This window comes from Hyperolius riggenbachi, chromosome 3, assembly GCF_040937935.1.
Source record: "Hyperolius riggenbachi isolate aHypRig1 chromosome 3, aHypRig1.pri, whole genome shotgun sequence".
NCBI classification, from domain to species: Eukaryota; Metazoa; Chordata; class Amphibia; order Anura; family Hyperoliidae; genus Hyperolius; species Hyperolius riggenbachi.
This window is the reverse complement of record NC_090648.1, coordinates 7,646,700-7,662,402: the sequence shown is the minus strand read 5'-3', so window position 1 is coordinate 7,662,402 and position 15,703 is coordinate 7,646,700. Positions and strand designations below refer to the sequence as shown.

At 42.9% G+C, this 15,703-nt stretch overlaps 1 protein-coding gene across 2 annotated transcripts in view; it reads right to left on the bottom strand.

Moving 5' to 3' along the window:
• LOC137560842 (PLAC8-like protein 1) overlaps positions 1 to 15,703 on the bottom strand; it is a 47,621-nt gene that overhangs the window by 16,182 nt on the left and 15,736 nt on the right. For both annotated transcript variants that reach the window (XM_068271982.1, XM_068271983.1), the window contains exon 2: positions 8,817 to 8,927. In XM_068271982.1, coding sequence (XP_068128083.1) covers positions 8,817 to 8,927 — 111 coding nt within the window. The remainder of the gene's footprint in view (positions 1 to 8,816; positions 8,928 to 15,703) is intronic.

Sequence of the window (15,703 nt, the reverse complement as noted above, 5' to 3'; positions counted from 1 at the left end):
AACAGAAAGAATTTGCAATAATTCAGGTTGGAGTGAGCTGAGATGTCTCCCAGAGCATCACTGCTGAATATATGCAAATTAACCATATAGAGAAACTGAAATTGGTCTCCGGAAGTATGTCCGCATAGATTTACACACTATTGGTTGAGCCGAGGGGGACGCGTGATTGGCACAGTTGGTCATTGGGTGACTGGGATTAATACTCAGGAAGGTGGGAGGAGCCTACAAAAGACAATCAAAATTCACCTATTGCTTTTCAAGGGGAATATTTACATTGCTGCGATTCTTGCACTGTTAATGGCACAAGCCTTAAACCTGGTACAGTTGGTCATTGGGTGACTGGGGTTCAAATTTAGACAAAGGGGTGGAGCCACAAACATCCAATTAGATTTGTTTAATCTCAATGCAAATTATTGATGCTAAAGACCGCAAAGCTCACAAACTTGGTCAGCCACATACATACCCTGGCAATGCCGGGCGTCTAGCTAGTCCTACTAATATAATAAATGGGAAAGTTCGGATGTTCGGATGTTCGGATGTTCGGATGTTCGGATGTTTGTTACTCGATCACGCAAAAACGCCTGAACGGATTTGAATGAAATTTGGCACACACATAGTACATTACCTGGAATAAAGTATAGGATACTTTTTATTCCCATAACCAAAAAGAGACAAATACAAATTTCACTTGAAAATGTAAACTGCAGCCATACACTGTTACACTGGAGGTGTGTTTAGCTTCTAAGGGTAGAATGGTTAATTTGCATATATTCAGCAGTGTTGCTCTGGGAGACATCTCAAGCTCACTCCAACCTGAATTATCACAAATTCTTTCTGTTTTAAGAAAGCAAACGTTTGTTTTTCTTAACATCTTAGTAAGGGGGCATTTAGGACCATTGTAGTCCCTTACACACTCCAATGAGTTCTGGGTCACCATGAGCTTGCTGGTTAGTCTGTACCTCTCAGTGTTACAAGCCCTACTGCATAGAGCCAAATTCATCTATACCATGCACTGATAAGGATCAAACAATCCAAAACAGTCTGTATGCCTGTTGGATTATTGTGGCTCTGTACTATTTAACAAGCTGACACATCATTGCATTCCAGCGGTTCTGGAGGTGTGTTTAGCTTCTAAGGGAATCAATGCTTAATTAGCATATTTTCAGCAGTGATGCACTGGGAGACATCTCAAGCTCACTCCAACCTGAATTATAGCAAATTCTTTCTGTTTTAAGAAAGCAAACTTTTGTTTATCTTACACTGTTAATGGTAGGGTTCTCAAACTTTGCACAGTTGGTCGTTGGGTGACTAGGGTTATTATTCAGAAAAGTGGTTGGAGGCGGAGCCTATAAAAGCCAATCAAAATTCACCTAATGATTTTCAAGGGGAATATTTACATTGCTGCAATTCTTGCACTGTTAATGGCACAAGCCTCAAACCTGGTATAGTTGATCATTGGGTGACTGAGGTTCAATTTCAGAAAGGGGGTGGAGCCACAAATAGCCAATCAGATTTGTTTCATTCCAATGCAAATTATTGTTGCCAAACACCGCAAAGCTCACAAACTTGGTAATTGAGTAATTGATTAATTGTGTGTTAGCGTTAGGAAAGTGGGCACAGCCAACACCAGCCAAATACATAAGCGGGCAACGCAGGGTCATAAGTGGGCGGAGACAAATACAAATTTTACTGGGAAAATGTAAACAGCAGCCATTCTTACACTGTTAATGGTAGGGTTCTCAAACTTTGCACAGTTGGTTACTGGGTGACTGGGGTTAATATTCAGAAAAGTGGGTGGAGCCTACAAAAAACAATCAAAAATTACCTATTGATTATTCAGGGGAATATTTCATTGCTGCTATTCTTGCACTGTTAATGGCACAAGCCTCAAACCTGGTACAGTTGATCATTGCGTGACTGGGGTTTACATTTATATAAGGGGGTGGAGCCACAAACAGCCAATCTGATTTGTTTCATTTTAATGCAGGGCATTGATTGCAAAGACCGCAAAGCTCACAAACTTGGTCATTGAGTAATTGAGTAATTGTGTGTTAGGGTTAGGAAAAGTGGGCGCAGCCAACACCAGCCAAATACATAATCGATATATGAGGTATTTAAAGCGCACACTGCTTTCTATCACACCCCAAATAGAATACAATACAATGACTCCAAAAACAAAATCCACAACAGTGGTGCGCTGTCACAGTTTTTCATCAATCAGTTTACAGTCTCTATATATAGCGCAACACACTTGGTGCAGCCTATCGCTGCACTGTTCTTAATGGCCCCTTTCTCTTGATTGCTGGTTCTGATTGTTCACCACCACCACACCAAGCAATTGGAATAGGACTCACCCTCTGCTTAGACCACCATAGGTCTAAGTGAAGCCTTGGGGTTATTCCCGGGTCACCCCCGACCACTGAGAGCTCTAGGTCACCTTTTCCGCCTTCTTTCCATCTCAATCAATGAATCTTTGTACAATATCCAGGTTAAAATGACAGCATGAGTTTTTCCGGGCTCTCCCCCGTATCGGTGGCCTCTGGTGGGCTCTCCAATGTGTAATCCCGCCTCTCAGACTCGACCGCCGTACGCTCAGTCGTTCGTCCGTTCCGGCGTCTCCCCACCGCTCAAACACTCCACGCCACTTCCTGGGTCCCGCCCTACTAGTTTCGTCACCTTAGTGACTCATCAGGAGCTGAACCCCTGGTTGGCCAGGAGTGTTTTGACCCAAAGCTCCCTCCCCTCCCCTCCCGTTGCAGCCAATAGGGCACCATGCACTTGCATAATGCATATTAGATAGCCGCACTTAACCGCTCGCTAAAAACCGAATAAACTTTAAAAATTAAAAATTCATGCCATGATGCGTTTCACGCCGCTAGCCCTTCCCCTACCCGGCTCGCATCATGTGATTAAAAACTTCAAACCCCACAGAGTGCCGATAAGGTGAGATCCCGTTTACAATATTCTCCACACATCTATCCATCCAATACTATCCTATCCATCATCCCACATTTTTATATATCCTCCTTCAGAGCGACTACCCCCACACCCTCACCCTCCCTTCGTACATGATACTACTTAATTTTCCCCAAGAAAGCATACCAAATCAATGTCAATATTTAAACCTGCTGGTCTCAAAGTACCCATTTCATATATATATCTTGTTTCCTCCTGGGATATTTTCCTGAGCATATCAGTCCCCCTCCATGCTGGAGTTATCTTTTTGATAGCACAAAATGACATTTGTTTTGCATTACACTCATGCTTCTCCCTAAAATGCATAGGTACACTATGATTTATCTTCCCATTCTGTATATTCCTCGTATGTTCCCCCATTCTCTCCTTGAGTTGTCTGGTTGTTCGTCCTATATACTGGTAGCCACATGTGCACCATAATACATATATAACATACTTGTCATTACAGCTGATAAATTGGTTTATTTTAAATCTCCTCCTATTCACAGAAGAGACTACCTCCTTTGTTTTGACTGGTCTAGCTTCCCTGCATGCCTTGCATTTTCTGCAGGGATAAAAGCCATTTTCTTGCCACCCCTGTAGTCTCTCTTGCTTTTTGGGGGGGTCCACACAGCTCGGTACCATAAGGTTCCTAAGGTTTGGTGCCCTTCTATACGTAAACCTTGGGTTATTGGGGATAATTCCCCTTAGTATATAATCCGTTCCCAAAATTCCCCAGTGTTTTCTGATTATTCTTTCCCAGTTCCTATACTGAGAGTTATAGTCTGTAATGATAGCCATCTGTTGATCCCCCTCCCCCCTTGCTCCCCCTTCCCCAAAAATAAGGTCCCTTCTGTCCCTCTGGCTGATCTCATAGATTTGTTTGTCCAACTCCTCTCTTTGGTATCCTCTTTCGAGGAATCTACCCCTCAGGATACCACTTTGATGCTTATAGTCCTCCATTGTTGTACAATTGCGTCTCATCCGCAGGAATTGGCCCTTAGGCACATTACCTATCCATCTGGGATGGTGGTTACTACTAGTGGGTATGTACCCATTTCTGTCCGTTGTCTTGAAATAGCTTCTAGTACTCAGAGTGTCCCTATCTTTTATAATCTCTAGATCCAGAAAGTGGATTTTTTGGGGATCAAATTCAATAGTAAGTTGAATATTATTTGTGTTATGATTCAGCCTCTCAATAAATTCGTGCAATTCAGTTTCCCCTCCCCCCCAAATAATAAATAAATCATCAATAAAACGAATCCATTTTTTAATGTTACCTCCCCCCTCATTCCTCGTAACCTCTTCCTCCCACTTCCCCATAAACATATTTGCCAGACTGGGAGCGAAGCTCGCCCCCATGGCGCATCCCTTGTGTTGCCTATAATATGTCCCTTTGTGCCAAAAATAGTTTTTTTCCAGTGCAAATTGTAATAGTTCCAAAAGATATTCGACCTGATCCCCTTCCATTCCACCTTCCTTTTCCAGGTAGTACCTGGCCGCTTCAATCCCCTGCTGGTGATTAATGTTTGTATATAATGAGGCCACATCAGCCGTGACCAGTATTTCTTCCCCCTCCAACGTGATCCCCTCCAGTATCTGTAGTACGTGTTTGGTGTCCCTGAGAACATGTGGTAACTTTTCCACTATGGGTTGGAAGAATTGGTCCAAGTATTTTCCTAACTTATGGGTTACTGACCCTATACCGCTAACAATAGGTCGTCCTGGCGGTTTCTCCTGGTTCTTGTGAATTTTTGGGACTTGGTATATCACAGGAATCCTTGGATTATTAGGGATGAGATATTTATATTCATCATCTGTAATCATCCCACTATCCATTCCAACCTTCAAAAGTGTTCTCAATTCCTGGAGATACTTACCTGTAGGGTCCCCTCTCAGGGCTGTGTACGTGTCTACATCTCCTACCAGTCTATCCAGTTCATGATTATATTGTTCCTTGCTTAAAACCACCACCCCTCCCCCCTTATCAGCTGGCCTTACTACTAAGTTTTTTTCCTCCAACATGTTTTTGGCTATATCCTGTTCTCTATTATATTTCCTAACAGGAATTAAATTCAGATCCTCCACCACCATTTTCTTAAATACCTCTATGGCATTATAGCCATGATCCTGCGGATTGAATGTGGATCGATTTTTCAAAGAAGAGTGTTTATAAACTGTTGGGGCTGGCTCTTTTCTGGTTGTTTCCCCCCTTCCAGCAAAGTATTTCTTTAGATGCAAATTTCTAGTAAATTTGTTCAAATCTATATAAGTTTGGAATTTGTTGAGACCATTCCTTGGTGCATATTTCAACCCCCTGTCCAACAGTGTAATTTCTCTCCTCGCCAGGGGAACCCCACTTAAATTATATATCCCCTTACCTATTGATCCCTTCTTTTTTTGTTCACCCCTTCTCCTCCCTCCCCGTACCCCTCTTCTGGTCCTCTTTTGCCTGCATAGTTCCTGTATCCCCCCTCCCCCCTCCACCCCCACTCCCCCCTCCCCCTCCCCGGACCCAAATCTAAAAAATGTTCCATATTCCCTTGTTGTCTCAATGGGTCATATCTGTTATACACTGGTAGATTATATTGGGTGTCTTGATTGGGATATCTGTCCCCTCTCCCTCTGTTGGGTCTATCCCCATACCCCCCCTGGATTCCATTTCCCCTATTTGGCATTCCCCTTCCATACCCTCCATACATACCTCTCACTGGTCCATTCCCTCCTCTCCATTGCATGGTTCCCCTTCCTCCCATTGGACCTACCCCTTGTCCACTCCCCATTCCCTGTGGGACACCTCCCCTTATAATCTCTTGTTGTGTGGATGGGTTGTACCCTCCTTGGTTTAAACCTTGAATTATACTCACCCCCTGTGTGTTTATATCACTCTGTTGTTTTATTGCCTCCTGTTTCTTTTTTATCTGCCACTTATAGGCTTCTTTTTTCCTATATGCCTCATCATCCCTCTGAAATTTCAGTTTTTTCTCACTTACTATCTCCCTTTCGTTTCTTTGCAAAATTCCATTCACCTTCTCCGATCTCACCTTATACTCCTCTGTTCCTTTAAAACTCTGAAGATTTGTTTTTATTTCTTCTATCTCTCCTCCCAGTCTGTCTAATCGCCTATTCTTACGTTTTATGAGCAGTTGTATTAAACCTAATCCACATTTATCAAAATACTCCTCCCATTCCTCATCATTAGTTTCATTATCCTCCCCATCGTTGGCCATAAGGTCCCATCTCAACCTTTTAGGTACTATTCCTTCCTTATGGTACTTGGTGAGAGTGGCCACATCCCACCAAGTACTCTGTTCTTTGACCATAATGCTCTGCAATTTCTTAAATTCTTGGTCTAAGTTATTACCATCTTTGCTCACTATAAATATCTCGTCTAGATTGACCAGTCTCCTGGTTCTTTGTTCAAATATATCCACAGGTGCAGCACTATTCATTTTTCAGTTACTGATATATGAGGTATTTAAAGCGCACACTGCTTTCTATCACACCCCAAATAGAATACAATACAATGACTCCAAAAACAAAATCCACAACAGTGGTGCGCTGTCACAGTTTTTCATCAATCAGTTTACAGTCTCTATATATAGCGCAACACACTTGGTGCAGCCTATCGCTGCACTGTTCTTAATGGCCCCTTTCTCTTGATTGCTGGTTCTGATTGTTCACCACCACCACACCAAGCAATTGGAATAGGACTCACCCTCTGCTTAGACCACCATAGGTCTAAGTGAAGCCTTGGGGTTATTCCCGGGTCACCCCCGACCACTGCGAGCTCTAGGTCACCTTTTCCGCCTTCTTTCCACCTCAATCAATGAATCTTTGTACAATATCCAGGTTAAAATGACAGCATGAGTTTTTCCGGGCTCTCCCCCGTATCGGTGGCCTCTGGTGGCCTATGGTGGTCTAAGCAGAGGGTGAGTCCTATTCCAATTGCTTGGTGTGGTGGTGGTGAACAATCAGAACCAGCAATCAAGAGAAAGGGGCCATTAAGAACAGTGCAGCGATAGGCTGCACCAAGTGTGTTGCGCTATATATAGAGACTGTAAACAAATACATAATCGGGCAATGCTAGGTCATCAGTAGGCGGAGACAAATACAAATTTCACTGAGAAAATGTACACTGCAGCAATTCTTACACTATTAATGGTAGGGTTCTCAAACTTTGCACAGTTGGTCACTGGGTGACTGAGATTAATATTCAGAAAGTGGGTGGAGCCTACAAAAGCCAATCGAAATCCACCTATTAATCTTTAAGGGGAATATTTAATTGATGCCATTCTTGCACTGTTAATGGCACAAGCCTCTTGCACTGTTAATCACCTGTACCTGGTACAGTTGGCCATTGGGTGATTGGGGTTCAAATTGAGAAAAAGGGTGGAGCCACAGCCAATCAGATTTATTTTATTTCAATGCAAATTATTGATGCCAAAGACCGCAAAGCTCACAAACTTGGTCATTAAGTAATTTTGTGTTAGGGTTAGAAAAAGTGGGCGGAGCTAGCACCAGCCAAATACATACCTGGGCAATGCCGAGTCTTCAGTGGGCGGAGACAAACTCAAATTTCACTAGGAAAATGTAAACTGCAGCCATTCTTACACTATTAATTGTAGGGTTCTAAAACTTTGCACTGTTGGTCACTGGGTGACTGGGATTAATATTCAGAAAAGTGGGTGGAGCCCACAAAAACCAATCACAATTCACCTATTGATTTTCAAGGCAAATATTTAATTGCTGCCATTTTTGCACTGTTAATGGTACAAGCATCAAACCTGGTACAGTTGATCATTGGGTGACTGGGGTTAAATATTTAGAAAAGGGGTGGGGCCACAAACAGAAAATCAGATGTGTTTCATTTCAATGAAAATTATTCATGCCAAAGACCACAAATCTCACAAACTTGGTCATTGACTATTGACAATTGTGTGTTAGGGTTAGAAAAAGTGGCCACAGCCAACAGCAGCCAAATACATACCCGGGAAACATCAGGACATCAGTGGGTGGAGAAAAATACAAATTTAACTGCCATAATGTAAACTGCAGCCATTCTTACACTGTCTGTCAATGGCAGGGTTCTTAAACTTTGCACAGTGGGTGACTGGAATTAATATTCAGAAAAGTAGGTGGAGCCTACAAAAGCTAATCAAAATTCACCTATTGATTTTGAAAGTAGTGGAGCCACAGCCAATTATTGATGCTAAAGACCGCAAAACTCACAAATTAGGTCATCATTGAGTAATTGTGTGTTAGGATTAGAAAAAGTGGACAGAGCTAACACCAGCCAAATACATAATCGGGCAATGCCGGGCGACCAGCTAGTACCAAATAAGAGTCAGGTAAACTGGGGAATGATCAATTATCAAGAAGAAAAGTCATAATGATTTTAACTTTTGGATTGCCTGGTTAGCATCCTGATTACTTGTTTACCAGATAATAACAAATGCTTGACAGTTACACGGCATCCGGACAAGAGAGGAGAACAGGTAGTAACAGGATGGTGTAAAGTAGGAACAGGTACAGATCAGGGAACGGGTTCAGGGCATGTCCAGAGACTCAGGTCTGCAAGTACAACAAAGTTTTGGCAACTAGCGGGAGGCAAGGTAGTCCTCACAGTGGACAAGCGGATACCACGAACGCACGAACGCACGAACGAACGCATAGTTATACCTTTGCATGCATGTGTATTAACTCCTGTCTACCCAGAATAACCCAGCATCAGTATTACAGCAACGTATAGTCAGATGCTTTCATCCAAATGAATAGCCCTACTGTTTCCTTGCCTGTGTAAACCTAATTACTGTCTCATATAAATAGCAAATACAACAGAGATGGTTACAAATACTCACAGCGGGTAACCAGGAAATAAGTAATGATGGCTGCAATGAGCTTAATCAGAAGTATGCAGATGACCCGGACCAGTACAATCCGTCTTTGTGGCCACTTGGCAGCTGGAACTTCTGAAATAATTATAGACAGAAATGGTTACTCGTGTTGGTGCTCAAAGTTGGGTCACCCTCAAGTTGGACATGACTATCTGTTGTTTGATCCGACCTATAGAAACTGAATATTGTCAACAATCTGGTTTCTGCACTCGGGCGGCTCTTAACCTGTTTGTTTTTCTCTCTTCATCCATTGACACATGCGTTGTAGTACATTAACGGGAACATGGATATGCTCTGTAATACAGATATCAATGGATGAAAGCAGACAACAGACAGAATGGGAACTAACAGCAACCACTGGCCATGGAAAACAGATGAAAATGGACAAAAAAAGAGAAGGAAAGCAGAGGAAAGTGCTGAGCATGAAAAGCCAAGGGAGAACTAAGGCTGCTTCAGTCTTCTAGGCGGGTGATACCACTAAGAACATTACAATGCCCAACGTAAGGTCATATATTTATTCTATTTTGGAACCACTTCTGGATCTATTTGCCAAGAAATGGAATTATCGGATTGTTCTTTATTATTGCTGTTATTTACGCAGCACACCAGGAGTACTGGCCTCAGTGTTATGCTGGGTTCTGGTGACTTCACCTGTGGAGGACCTGAAATGTTTATTAGCCTGAAGCTACCACCCAACAACCTACACCGTATAATCTTGCCCAATTGGCAGCTCATATTTGTAATACATGCAAGTTGCTCACTGTCTGTGAATAATCTGTCAGCTTTTATAAAGGTATTACTGTTGCAACAACATTAACTACTTAAAGTGAATGGGAACCACATTTAAAAAAAAAAATGAAGCAAATGCTGACCTAAGGAGAGGGAAGGCTGTGGGTTGTATAGAGCCTTCCGTCTCCTCTCTCGGTGCTCTCTATCCTGTGCTGGCTCCCCCCTGTTACAATCCCCCGGGCAAAGGGTATTTGGAAGTCTTCAGGAGCCGTGTCCTCCTGAAGACGTGCAGCTCCGTACTGCACAGGCATGAGCATGCAAGAGAGCGTGCTTGTGCAGGCGCAGTACAGGGCCGCCCTTCTTCGGGAGCACTCGGGCTCCCTGAACACTTCTGAAGCCTCCTTCGGCCGGGTAAAGCAGTATTTGACTAAATTAGTGAAATACTGCTACCGGGCGAGCCAGCAGTGGACCGAGGGGACCAGGAGAGGAGACGGAAGGCTCTATAGGACCCAGAGCCTTCTCTCTGCTTGGATAAGTATCTGTCTCATTTTTTTTAAATGCGGTTCCCATTCACTTTAAGGACGTCACTAATTGAAATCTATGCCATGTTTTGATGCTGCTCTGGCTGCCCGGGTGTAGATTTCTACTGACCACTGCCACGCCCACTTGTGTTTCTCGTCGCTCCAGCCGATTGAGTCGCACTCTCCCCACCGCAGCTCACTTACCCTGAAGTCTCTATGATGGCAGAGCCCTGTGAGCGGGTCAGTAGACGATTTCATTGGCTCCTGAGACTGTCTATCAATGTAAGCAACTCCCATTGGCTTACGCTGATAGGCAGGGCCAGAAGCCAATGAAAGCAGCTCCTGAGCGGCTCACAGGAACTCTGCTGTCATAGCGAAGGCGGAGTGGGTGGCCCAGGTTCCCGACATGCGGCGGTGACGGCGATTGCAGCGGGTATGTGCGGCGATTTGTCGTTATTCATCAGTGTTCCACCATTTCTGGTACCATCTGTCTCTGGTCCTTAAGGGGGCGGAGACCGCTGGTACTTAAGTGGTTAAAAACCATCACAGACCTTCTACATATTCATAGAATGAAAACATCTTTTTAAGATTTGTTTAAAGGACAACTGTAATGAGAGGGATACGGACACTGCCATATTTATTTCCTGTTAAAGCGGACCCAAACCAAACATTTTTTTAATTAAAAAATATTTAGTTGCAGCACTCTGACACACACAAAGATAAATAAACACTCCTCCAAGCCTATGAGCATTTCAGTGCATGATTTCCAGCCTTCTCTTTCCATAGCTAGGCTTATACAGGTGGCAGCCATTAGCAATTCCTCCTTTGCTGGACACCATCTACTCCACCAGTCTGCCGGATTCTGTCCCGGCAAAATGAAAGGAAGGGAGGGGTTCCTCCAATAAATGTAAAATATTTTATATGTGTCATCATGCAGCTGAAAAAGGCTGCTATTTATTATTATAATTTAGAAAATAGATTTTATTTCTGAAATCTTGAATTTTTAATTTGGGTCCACTTTAAGCAATACCAGTTGCCTGGCTATCCTGCTGACATTCTGCCTCTAATACCTTTAGCCATAGCCCCTGAACAAGCATGCAGCAGATCAGGTGTTTCTGATATTATTGACAGTTCTGACAAGATTAGCTGCATGCTTGTTTCTGGTGTTATTCAGACACTACTGCAGCCAGATTGATCAGCAGAGAACTGATACTGGTATTGTGTAACAAGAAATAAGTATGGCAGCTTCCATATCCCTCTCACTTCAGTTGTCCTTCAAACAAATTATAAAAAAAAGTTTTAATTCTATGAATATGTAGAAGGCCTGTGATGGTCTTTAATGTTACAACAGTAATAAATTTTCGAAAGCTGAATTCTTATTCACAGTGTGATGCTTGCATGTATTACAAATATGGGCTGACAATTGGATAAGATGATATGGTGCAGATTGCTGGGTGGCAGCTGCAGGCCACTGGCATTCCTATGCCTGAGAGTCTTATAGAGAACCGGAGGTGGGTTCTAAGAATCCTATTAGCACACAGAGGCTGGGTCTGCATATAATGCCCAGCCTCTGTGCTATACTCTTCCCGCCAGGCACCCCTGTGCTCTGATTAAAAAAAATAGAAATCAGATCAGACCTTCCGGCTATAATTGATTCGACTTTGTCTGATAGGCAATTGCACAGTGTGTGTTCTAGACATAGGATTACATCTGATAATTTGTTCTGCAGTCAACAATGATATCAGTCACCTTTAGTGAGGTGCAAATATGCAATCAATCAGAGCAGTCTCATAGTTTATTTCATTTATTTTTTAGTGTGTTTAATCAGGGATGGTCGTAGTCAGCCAACTTCGCTACGTTGGAACTACGCGTAGTTTTACGCAATTACGCTTCACCAAACTGCGGCTTCGAAATCAAATATTCGCTTTGTATGCATTACGTAGAATATGCGTTAAAATACGCAATTACGCTGCGTAACATAGTTGATGCGTATGCCCGTATGCAGAAAATTTTACGCATGAATTCCTCTGTTAATGCTTATACCGGGACCTCTTCTATGCGTACATTCCCCTTTCCAATGCGTAAATCTGTAAGCATACAATCGCACGCAGAAAATTAGCTGCGAGTAACGCATTCGTAGTTCACTACGCAATACACATGCTAACTACGCATAGTGGGCGTAAGCTACACATATCAGTACTTCGCTATGCGTAAATTTGTAAGCGTAGTTTTGAAACTTCACCTACGAACTACGATGCGTAGATGCGAACTACGATGCGTAAATTCGCACTGGCGTAGTTTCTGCTCTTCCCTGTGTTTAATGCTTTAGGGGAAAACAATAATTTTAATGACAATACCACTTTTATATTGATACTATTTACATGAATCTAGACCAGTCTTTATCAACATTGTATTGGTATGTACCCCTTGTAAAACCCTCTACTCACCAAGTACCCCCTGGCATAGGAAACATTATCACAAGTACTGCTTGACAAATATATATTTACTCGTAGTGCATGATCATTGGTTCTAAACAATTTCCAAGCACTTACTATTGCTTTCAATTAGCTAAACACTAATTTGATGTTTTTTAAATAAGTTGGGCTTGATTCATAAAACGGTGCTAACTGTTAGCTTTGCCTGCATTTTCATTCGCATTCGCACGATAACGCAATTTTATCGTGTGAACGTGAGCGTTAACGTGCGAATGCAAATTTTTGGACGCGATAACCGTTATCATGTGAAATTTCGCACAAAGCACTTTTCCTAGTGTGCTAACAGTTAGCACCGTTTTGTGAATCAGGCCCGATGTATCATTTTCTAAAACTCTAAATTTTGTTATTCTTGGTTAACTACAGTGGTGTGAAAAACTTTTTGCCCCCTTCCTGATTTCTTATTCTTTTGCATGTTTGTCACACTTAAATGTTTATGCTCATCAAAAACCATTAACTATTAGTCAAAGATAACATAACTGAACACAAAATGCAGTTTTAAATGATGGTTTTTATTATTTAGTTAGAAAAAAAACTCAAAACCTACATGGCCCTGTGTGAAAAAGAAATTGCCCCCTGAACCTAATAACTGGCTGGGCCACCCTTAGCAGCAATAACTGCAATCAAGCGTTTGCGATAACTTGCAACGAGTCTTTTACAGCGCTCTGGAGGAATTTTGGCCCACTCATCTTTGCAGAATTGTTGTAATTCAGCTTTTTTTTAGGGTTTTCTAGCATGAACCGCCTTTTAAGGTCATGCCACAACATCTCAATAGGATTCAGGTCAGGACTTTGACTAGGCCACTCCAAAGTCTTCATTTTGTTTTTCTTCAGCCATTCAGAGGTGGATTTTCTCTTGTGTTTTGGGTCATTGTCCTGCTGCAGCACCCAAGATCGCTTCAGCTTGAGTTGATGAACAGATGGCCGGACATTCTCCTTCAGGATTTTTTGGTAGACAGTAGAATTCATGGTTCCATCTATCACAGCAAGCCTTCCAGGTCCTGAAGCAACAAAACAACCCCAGACCATCACACTACCACCACCATATTTTACTGTTGGTATGATGTTCTTTTGCTGAAATGCTGTGTTACTTCTACGCACGGCCGGCCTTTGACCTGAGCGACCGGAGCGATCGCTCAGGGCGCCAGGTCGCCGGCTTCCAGGGGGGGGCGCCGCTCTCCTGCCGCCCAGCCGCATAGTTAATTTATTTGCTCACTTGCGGCGGCGGCGGCCAGCGGCTGCGGGCTCCGGCTTAGTTGCTCGGCTGTCTCCCTCTGGCTCCGCCCCCTGGTGCCGCTGGGGGTGATGGGGGCGAAGACCAGCAACAACTGCTGCAGCCTCTTGGAGGCAGTGTGAGAGTCTCCGCCCCGCGCTGCTGGCCCCGTGATAGGAGGAGGATGGAAGCGTGTTCAGTGGCACAGTGCCAGCCACCCTGCCCTGGCTGTGTGACAGTCGCTGTGACTGTCCCTCGAGACCTGGGCTGGCCATCTCCCCAACTAAAAGTAAGGCTCCGCTCCCCATCCCCTATAGATATACAGTATATGCTTGTGTTGTGTTACATTTTGCTTTGCTTGGATCTTACGGGGTCAGCTCAGCTGGGAATCTTATCTGCTGGCTGCTGTATATTATGGGCAGATAAAAGGGGATCTGGTAGCCTAAGCCTATATATATATATATATATATATATATATATATATATATATATATATATATATATATATATATATATATATATATACTTAGGCTATATATAGGCTTAAGCTACCAGTTCCCCTTTTAGTTGCTTATAATATACAGCAGCCAGCAGATAAGATTCCCAGCTGAGCTGACCCCGTAAGATCAAAGCAAAATGTAACACGACACAAGCATATATATATATATATATATATATATATATATATATACACACATACATACATACATACACACACACTAAGTGGGGGTCTTATATATACACTATTTATTTAAGTATTTATAGCGCCGACATATTGCACATCGCTGTACAGAGTATATATTGTCTTGTCACTGTCACTGTGTGTGTGTGTGTGTGTGTGTGTGGGTGGGTGCGTGCGTGTGAACAGGATGAATGGGGAAAACCAAAATCTGGTTACGCTCAGGGCGCTGTGAAACCTAAGACCGGCCCTGCTTCTACGCCAGATGTAACGGGACACGCACCTTCCAAAAAGTTCAACTTTTGTCTCGTCGGTCCACAAGGTATTTTCCCAAAAGTCTTGGCAATCATTGAGATGTTTTTTTAGCAAAATTGAGACGAGCCTTAATGTTCTTTTTGCTTAAAAGTGGTTTGCGCCTTGGATATCTGCCATGCAGGCCGTTTTTGCCCAGTCTCTTTCTTATGGTGGAGTCGTGAACACTGACCTTAATTGAGGCAAGTGAGGCCTGCAGTTCTTTAGATGTTGTCCTTGGGTCTTTTGTGGCCTCTCGGATTAGTTTTCTCTGCGCTCTTGGGGTAATTTTGGTCGGCCGGCCACTCCTGGGAAGGTTCATCACTGTTCCATGTTTTGCCATTTGTGGATAATGGCTCTCACTGTGGTTCGCTGGAGTCCCAAAGCTTTAGAAATGGCTTTATAACCTTTACCAGACTGATAGATCTCAATTACTTTTGTTTTCTCATTTCTTCCTGAATTTCTTTGGATCTTGGCATGATGTCTAGCTTTTGAGGTGCTTTTGGTCTACTTCTCTGTGTTAGATAGCTCCTATTTAAGTGATTTCTTGATTGAAACAGGTGTGGCAGTAATCAGGCCTTGGGGTGACTACAGAAATTGAACTCAGGTGTGATAAACCACAGTTAAGTTATTTTTTAACACAGGGGGCAATCACTTTTTCACACAGGGCCATGTAGATTTGGCGGTTTTTTTCTCACTAAATAATAAAAACCCGTCATTTAAACTGCATTTTGTGTTCAATTATGTTATCTTTGACTAATAGTTAACGGTTTTTGATGAGCAGAAACATTTAAGTGTGACAAACATGCAAAAGAATAAGAAATCAGGAAGGGGGCAAAGAGTTTTTCACACCACTGTATGTGAAGCCCGAGTACCCCCTGGAACCATCAGAAGTACCCCCCACATACCACATGTTGAGAACCTAGG